The sequence below is a fragment of the Pseudophryne corroboree genome, chromosome 11, assembly GCF_028390025.1.
Source record: "Pseudophryne corroboree isolate aPseCor3 chromosome 11, aPseCor3.hap2, whole genome shotgun sequence".
Taxonomy (NCBI): domain Eukaryota; kingdom Metazoa; phylum Chordata; class Amphibia; order Anura; family Myobatrachidae; genus Pseudophryne; species Pseudophryne corroboree.
The window spans coordinates 20,793,548-20,802,838 of record NC_086454.1 but is presented as its reverse complement, the minus strand read 5'-3'; the positions used below and the strand labels follow the sequence as shown (position 1 = coordinate 20,802,838).

At 46.6% G+C, this 9,291-nt stretch overlaps 1 protein-coding gene across 1 annotated transcript; it reads right to left on the bottom strand.

The window, feature by feature from the left end:
- Window positions 1-278: 278 nt before the first annotated feature.
- SVIP (small VCP interacting protein) lies at window positions 279-8,907 on the bottom strand. The gene is made up of 4 exons (XM_063946362.1): window positions 8,733-8,907; window positions 7,475-7,525; window positions 5,995-6,114; window positions 279-981 (listed from the first exon to the last, which is right to left on the bottom strand). Exons 1-4 carry the CDS (start codon window positions 8,793-8,795, stop codon window positions 967-969), a joined length of 249 nt encoding a protein of 82 aa, XP_063802432.1. The 5' UTR covers window positions 8,796-8,907; the 3' UTR covers window positions 279-966.
- Window positions 8,908-9,291: the final 384 nt, after the last annotated feature.

Sequence of the window (9,291 nt, the reverse complement as noted above, 5' to 3'; positions counted from 1 at the left end):
CTAGTCAGACAGAAGTAGTAGGATTTATTAGCAAGTGATTTACAGACTTGGGCCGGTTTGCGGGATGTACCACGGAGTGGCGTGGAAAACACGAGCGTTTCATGAGCGTTTTCAGGACGTGTCTCTGCCTTCACCTCACCCCCTACACGTACTGTACAGTCAATCACCCACCACACCAAGTATCCAGGAGCTGCACACATCAGCACAGACTGCGGAGGCAGCGTCATTAGGAGACACTACACCTGCTCCCTAGAAAGGATTCAGTCACTCAGTGTACGTCAGATAAAGGTTATTTTATTATAATTACAATTAAACAGAAGGGTTTATATCATCAGCACATAACTATATACACACAATAGCTTAATATTCCCCATAACGACCTGTAACACTGAGCATTTGTGCACTGTCCCAGCTACAAGTGAGACGCGCTGTGATTCTACAGAACGGAGGCGCTTACAGTGTAACCGTCGCCCACGAAAAAGCAAAGGCAGCCATTCTGTGTGCCCAACAAATACTCAGCCTATCAATCCACTGAGGTCTCGTGTGCCTCGTGCCTCAGTGATGTCACTAGTTCCCACTGAACTGAGAGGCTGCAATCTGCTGAATATTGGTTTGGCTGACAAAATGGCCGCCCTGCTGTGTGTCTGCGTGACGGGAACATTTCAAAACAAAACTTCACTGAGTTTCGGGATATATTGACAGTCATCACTGCAAGTCACTAACATATTTATTAAATGGAATTTTCCTCTTTCATTCGTGAGTATTGGAGGTTCGTGTTAGCACAAGCAATCCAGTACGTTACAAATCGCAGTTGGCCGCAACGGACCGCAAAGCAACAATGTGCAGAAATCATGGCTGCACCAACGCTCTTCTGGATCCACAAATGCAAACAGCAACAGCCTGACAATGGACGTTCTCCATGTTCCGTATCTGCCATCAGTAAGTGTCTTCTGCCCCCGAGTGTCATTAGCCAACCTGCCACTGGGGAGAAAGCACAGCCGTCAGAAGCGTCATAGAACATTTGTACAACGTACTGTTAAGCAGTTACGTGGGTCTCTTTTGGGCATTACTGTAACCGGGCACCAGTGTGCCAACCCTGTATGACATCATTGAGACTCACTCTAATGCTCAGCTGGAAAAAAAAATGAAATCACACCCACACAGGACATAAACAGTGATGAAGGGTGAGGACACACAGTAGGACAAAAAGCTGAAATGGCAAACCACAGCATGACATTAACATTTGCTGTAAAAGTTACTGACCATGCTGATGTGTGTGAATCAGTAGTATGTACACAACAGACTATGGGGGACATATACTAAGCAGTGATAAAAGTGGAGAAGTGAGCCAGTGGAGAAGTTGCCCATGGCAACCAATCAGCATTGACATAACATTTATAATTTGCATACTATAAAAGTATACAGAGCAGCTGATTGGTTGCCATGGGCAACTTCTACACTGGCTCACTTCACTTTTATCACTGCTTAGTACATGTCCCCCTATATCTAGGACAAACAGACTTTTGCATATTCTACAGTGATGGAAGACAGAGAAGCATTACCCTTTGCTGGTCAGCCTGGAGGGGGCAATTAGTGCTGGCTGCTGTCTAGATCAGCCTTGTACCCTGCCATCCACATAACCGTCTTCTCACAGACATAAAAACAGTAAATGGCGATAGCGGGGAATTACATGATGGTGCTGAGGAGTAGTCTCACCAAGGACTGACCTCTGCCTTCACCTGCATTCTCCCTAGAAACAGCCTCAGTTATTATCCTGCTAACTTATGCATTAGATGCCCAGCGCACCACTTAGAGTGTAAGCTCACTTGGGTAGAACCATCTTCTATCTGCTATTATAACAGCTTACTTATGTGTACGATAATAACTTTATAAACTATAAGAATAATAGCACCCAAATTACAAGTAACCCTTTCCACTGCTAGAAGACCCCACTGTACAGGTGTGATGGATGGTGGCTGGGCTGATGACCATGTAGTAGGGATGGCCATCGATGATTTGAAATCATCGATGGTACAGTAAATGACCGATGTTGCATGCTTTTACCTTCGATGGTAGAGAACCAGATGGTTTCCCGTCATTGATGCTTCAGTGCTACTGTATTTATTTTATTATTATTTTTCTTCCCTCATAGTGTCAAGGCACTGAGCTTAGCCCCGCCCCCTGACACCCGCAAAGCCATGCCCCCAGGCTCTGATTGGTCCGCAGTTCAGTTATCAGTAATGCAGGGACAACCATCAATGGGTAAGACCATTGATGGTTCCTTTACAGATGGTTTTACACCATCAAGGTTATCCACCAATGCTACCATCGATGGATAACCTACCGATGGCCAACCCTACCAGGTAACCACAGGATCCTCCAGTAAGTGTTGTCTGCCAGTTACCGCAGAGCTATATGAGTCAGCTATCAGATTTTGCTGCTGGTAATGGGAGGCTAATCCTGCGATTAAGGTATAAACTCCTTTGACAAAATGAGCACCCTACCTAGCTAAGTGATAGACCGGTAAGTGACGTCACTGGATATATGATGCATAGACAGAAGTCTCATCACTGCCCCTAGTGTATATCCAGCAGCACTTCAGCAAGGCTGTGGAAATGTACAGCTCCCAGCCCCTGGCTCCCTGCTGCACAGCCGAGGGTGAAGAGAGCAGGGTTTTACCAGATGATCAGAACAATCTGTGATGTGAAGTGTCTGAGGAATATTCCTGTAACTATGAGCAGAATCCGCTGCGTGGGCGAGGGTGAACAGCACCGCGCTAGCACAATGGCTACATCCCTGAACAAGATGAGCTGTTACATCTATAGCTACAACCATATCTGGCAGATGGAAGGCATGCAACGGGTCATTCATCTCACCGAACGTCTCACAACTTTCTATATCATTGTACAGTAACCTTGACCAGATAAATCTCTAGCGCCATCTTGTGACCGCAGCCGGAAGTGTGCGATGCTCTGGTTCTGACCATAGATGCGAGATATATACTATGAATAATAATAATCTTATTTATATAGCACTTTTCTCCTAACAGAACTCATCGTGCCTTACATTTGCGTTTACAGCACAAAATACAAAACAAGATTAACAATAGATTTTAGTGAAATGCGTCGTAAGCCTGCTTTTGAAGGATTCTAGAGCGGGGGCCTCTCAAACTGTGCGGGGAGGTGAGTTCCATAGAGTCAGAGCCACAAAGCTACAACCTCGACCCCCAGATGAATTCCGGGAGATGCTAGGTACTGCTAATAGTCCTTCATCTACACATGGCAGTAATCGAGTGGGGCAGTGTGGAATCAGAAGCTGCTTCAGGTACCTTGGGCTCTGGTCATGTAGGGCTTTGAAAGTGAGTAAGCCGATCTTGAAAACGATTCACCATCGGAGTAGAGAATGTGTGTTATCAGTATCGCAATGGAGCATGAAGAGCCCACCGGAGAAATGCATTGGTAGGGGCCCATGCTTAGGGGTGTGGTCAGTCTCCAGAGGGGGGGTGGCCAGCGACCATAAAGGCTTGGCTAACTATTAGAGAGTGTGTGGGCTGGGACGCTTAAAATAAATATAGTAAATACTGCTAGGCCAAGCATGACAATGTACCAGATTAATAACAACAGAACACTGCAGAACATACACCATAGTCCAGTGCATTATAATATAACCTGATCCCTAGTGGAGGGGGTGGGCCTTCAGGCACGGGGTCACTCCAGAGGGGGTTTCCCCTGTAGCCCTGTGGGCCAGTCCAACCCTGGATGTTATGTGGCTGGAACGGGGCTGGTTGGGTAACAGCCTGGCAGCTGCATTTTGTGCCATCTGCGAGTGGTGCAATTATTTTGCTGGGAGACCCAGGTAGAGGGCATTGCAGTAGTCTAGGCGTGATGATACAAATGCATGGATGACTGTAAGCAGATCTTCTGAGGGAATTAAGTGCTTGATTCTGGCTATGTTCCTCAGGTGAAAGAATGAGGACTTTATTGTGGCTGATATCTGATGTATAAGTGTCACCATCCAGGACAGCACTAAGATTCCGCACATGATCAGTGTTTTGTTGTTCTGAACCCCCGAGTGTAAGCCCAGTTGGCTGCCTTAATAGGAGTAGCTATTATGAATGCGGGGGGAGAACGGAGAATGGTAAGAGAAAAGTAATTAGGAAGGGTTTACAGGTCCATTAAAATATACCCACAAACTGTGACCAACACAAGTTACTAATCAAAAGCCAACAAGCAGAAGCGGACCTGCATTCAGGTAATCCCAGAGAAAGACACTGTCCACTCGTGAAATATTATAGACATGGCCCACTCCAAGCAGAGTGCAGTCAGAGTAAGTAACGCTCTTTCCCGGCCCAAAGCCCTTTCCCCAGATAGGGATGATGCCAAAAGTCACATGAGAAGCCGCGTGCACCTACGTTTCCGGGGCAGCATTATCCTCTCACAAACCTGTCATTTTCATCTCCAGAACATTTCCAGGATCAGACCCTTTCTCACCCAGGATGCCACTAAAACCAATATCCACTCACTGATTATTTCCAGACTAGACTACTGTAATCTCCTCCTGACTGGTCTCCCTGGCAGATACCTCTCTCCACTCCAATCTATCCTCAATGCTGCTGCCCGGCTCACCTTCCTCACCAAACGCACTACGTCCACCTCTCCTCTCTTACTAGACCTTCACTGGCTTCCCTGCCCTTTCAGAATCCAATTCAAGCTTCTCACACTCACTTACAAAGCCCTCACCCACTCCTCTCCCATCTACATCTCTGATCTTATCTCCCTTTACTCTCCCACCCGTCCTCTTCGCTCTGCTAATGCACGCAGACTCTCCTGCCTACTGATTACTTCTTCCCACTCCTACCTCCAAGATTTCTCACGTGCTGCTCCCTTTCTCTGGAATTCTCTACCTATCCCCCTCAGACTCTCCACCTCTCTACAGAACTTCAAACGGGCTCTCAAGACCCAGTTCTTCACCAAACCCAGCCAAATCTCATCCTAACCCTCTGTCCCACGCTCTCTATGTACCCCAACTGTGTCACCCCTGTCTGTCTACCCCTCCCCTTTAGAATGTAGGCTCTCACGAGCAGGGCCCTCTTCCCTCATGTGCTTATCCTTTCTTACTTTAATAATCTTCAGCTGCACCAAATCCAGCAGTTCTCGGCCACCTTGACACTTATCTCTGTCATTTACTGGTGTAGTTATGTTTAGTTACCCTGTACTTGTCCTATATTGTCTTCCACTGTAAGTTGCTGTTTTCCTGTTTTGATTATGTGCATATGTACTCTGTAATTGGGCGCTGCGGAACCCTTGTGGCGCCATATAAATAAAGGATAATAATAATAATTATAAGATTAATATTATTATTGTAACCCACAACTATTCCCTCTACACAGTATTACATAATATAAACCAGTCCCACTGATCTGCGGACAGACCTGACTATCTCTTTCATGTATTAGGTGTAGTTAGAACATTGGGGGTCATTCCGAGTTGATCGCTCGCTAGCAGTTTTTAGCAGCCGTGCAAACGCATAGTCGCCGCCCACGGGGGAGTGTATTTTTGCTTTGCAGGAGTGTGAACGCCTGTGCAGCCGAGCACCTGCAAACACATTTTGTGCAAAACAAGACCAGCCCTGTAGTTACTTATCCTGTGCGATTATTGCTGCGAAGAGTGACACGGTAATGACGTCAGATACCTGCCCAGCAAACGCCCGGCCACGCCTGCGTTTTTCCAAACACTCCCAGAAAACGGTCAGTTGACACCCAGAAACGCCCTCTCCCTGTCAATCTCCTTGCGTTCAGCTGTTCGATTGGAATCGTCACTAGAACTTGTGCAAAACCACAAAGGACTTTGTACCCGTACGACGCGAGTGCGCATTGCGGTGCATACGCATGCGCAGATTAGCCTTTTTTTCAATGATCGCTACGCAGCGAACAATGGCAGCTAGCGATCAACTCTGAATGACCCCATTAATGGCAGCATCTGGAATACCACCTACCCGTAGTCCTCCCCCACCACCACCAGGGGGGGCTGTGTCAGACATCATCTTCTCAACCTCTTCCTTCTTCTTTTTCTTGTGGTCCACAGAATTGGGATTCTTAATTCCCCGAGCGGCAGACTATCACAGATAAGAAACCCCGTTACATGAGGATTACACACGTGTGCATGTGAAGTTTAGATACCGTATAGTTCAGCATGTCAGGGGAACACCAACATATACCACACTTATAAGAGCTCTGCAGTGACAATCATAGTGTGTATCAATGTAGCCCGTATACACTGGATTCAGGCGACCTATGGCTTCCCAGCTATTGCTGAACTACAAGCCCCAGGATACCTTTGCATGTATTTTACCCTCTCATACTTTGCTGAACGGGAGCCGCCATGATGTCTCATACACTGGTAGGTACTAGCTGTGCATACTGGGAGAAATATACGATATTGGGTGGACTTTCTTCTGTAACATAGGCTATAGGTAACAGGGACGTTTATGTACTGATGTTAGTGGCTGGGGAAGTGGGATGGCTTGTCACAAATTTATGGAAGCATGCAGTAAGGAGTTTCTGAGTAGACATCAGACTGTCCTCTCAATAAGGGAATGTACATGTCACTTACAAAGCACCAAAATATTTGGGATTTAATATTACTACAGAAATAAAATCCATTTATTACTATGAAGCAATAGACTCACTTTCACGAGATCTAAACACATCTGGGTCCGTCATTCTTGTAATTAGAGCCTATACATCTCCCTTAGCAATGACATCAGTCAGATAGGACAAGGAGAATACTGGGACTCACCCATTATACACATTACACTGGGATTCACTCATTTTATACAGTACATAATACTGGGAGTCACACATTATATACAAAGAAGGAATGTTCTTAGGATACAGTGCTGAGATACAGACCAGAGTGTGCTAGAAGCACCAGTGCAGAGAGCAACACCCCAGGCAGGAAACAGGAACTGCATGGGATATCACAGGTGTAGGGTGCTAGAATGAAAACTAATGGTATTTTGTGGACAAATAACAAGCTCCCAATGGTGTACAGGAAGCGGCTGGTGAGGGAGCTGTGGATGCAGAATTAGGGTGTTTGGGTCACTTGGGGTGGAGGGTAACAAGTGTGGCAGAATCGCAGGGTTCCCACGTTCATCAGAAACTCACCCCAGCCCCCATGGGGTAACTCTGAATCTATAGCTACAAGTGTATAGTTAGTGCAGGCTGGGTTATACAGCAACCACTGAACCAGCGCTACCTGCACATACAGACAGGAGGGGTGGCTGCGTTCAGACTTCTACGGGTGTCCAGTTATCTCTATCATGTATGTGCAAAGAAAAAAAAAATTGCTTTTTTCGGTCTGTTTCCTATGGGGTAGGGGAAATTTGCATATAAATTAAATTATGGTAACTAATATATATATATATACATACACACACTATTGTGATATTTTGTATTGCCAAATAAATGACATACTTCCATCTGTCTTTTCTCTGCGGCTTCAGCCAGTTGTCTCCTCTTCAGGTCCTGTGGGAGTTAAAAATGAATTAAAAGTGATAAAACATCAAAGTCCAATGAAAGATCATATACACAGTGATGATACCGGCACGGCCAGCCCTGGTGCACCGCCTCAGGTGTACAGGAGCCCTGCGGGGTCATATCTCTGTACTTTATTATGGTTGACACAATGGAAGCTAATCTATCCAATGTAACTTTTCTATGCCACACACTATTACAATAACCAATGCTCTACTATCGATGCAATGTTTGCATTCTGTACTTTATAAAGCTGGGAACGCACTCTGCGATATATATCGAACGGCTGATATACCGCGAGCCCGATATGACTGTGAACGACGTAATTCACAGACATATTGCGCCGGCCCTGCAGCACCGCCGATGGCTGATACATGTAAAGATATATCGGTGCTTCTGGCTGTGCGTATGGGCGCTCCATCCGTACACTTGCCGCAGGGGCTGACATCACAGCTGGGCGGGCAAATTCAAATGCCCGCTCAGCTGGGTGTCCTGGCCGACGCATCAAGCGGCCGATTGGTAAGTGTGCATACTTACCTGAATCGGCCGGTGCGACGGTGGGTCCGCCGTAAAGCCGTGACGGTGTGTACCCAACAATAGACGCGCAGGCCCACAAAGAATAATAACAACTGTATGTATATAGCGCGCTCTCTCCAAACGGGATACAATAATAATAATAATAATAATAATGAATAAGGGAACATGTATCAATATCTTTGCTGCTGTGCCTCCTCCCCAGAAACTTCCACACATATAGAACATTGTATCATTATAAACGTCACATACGTAAATAAAGGATAATAATAATAATAATAATAATAATAATAATAATAAATACGTTGATAACATCTGCAATTAAAATAAAAATAACACAAATTTCGCCCCTTCCGGAGAAACGTGATTTGCGTAAATAAAATGTAAGTAAATGTGCGCGCGTCAGTGATCCGATGACAGCGCAGTGACAATATAGCACGGCTTGCTGTACACTGTCAGTAACACACAGCTGATATAATAATAATAATAATAATAATATTACAGGACAATCACACAGAATATAATGCAGGGGATGTAATATGTGGCTGTAACATGGGGGACTGACAGCTCTGGGCCCCCATGGGCACACCAGTCACCACCCACCTGTGGGCAAGCAGCACCCCACCCACCCTGACAAACACACTAAGAGGGGTTTCCCACTCACGGGATCAGGGGTCTCCACCACATCCTCAGCAGCACCCCCTAGACATGGCAGGCACAGTCCCATCTCTCCCAGCCTCCTCCTGGCTGCAGGGATCCGGGGTGGGGGGCACTGGTGCTGCTGGTGCCCCGGGAGCGGCCTGGCACAATCACAACAACACGCTCACACTGCTAGAGCGCGGAGTAATGGGATCACTCAGTGTCTCCAGTTTCTCTCAGCAGCCGCCATTTTCCTGTAGCCCGCACAGCAGGGTTCTGTATACTCACAGCCACGGGAAAATGTCCCCTGTACTGGAGACATGGGAGGTGGCTGCTGTTGCTGCATTCACTTGTGCCTGCTAGACTGTTTTGTGTATGGTAGATGCTAGAATCAAGTGGGCTAAGGGACCTTTCTCTGACGTCCTAGTGGATGCTGGGGACTCCGTAAGGACCATGGGGAATAGCGGCTCCGAAGGAGACTGGGCACAACTAAGAAAGATTTAGGACTACCTGGTGTGCACTGGCTCCTCCCTCTATGCCCCTCCTCCAGACCTCAGTTAGAATTTTGTGCCCGGCCGAGGTGG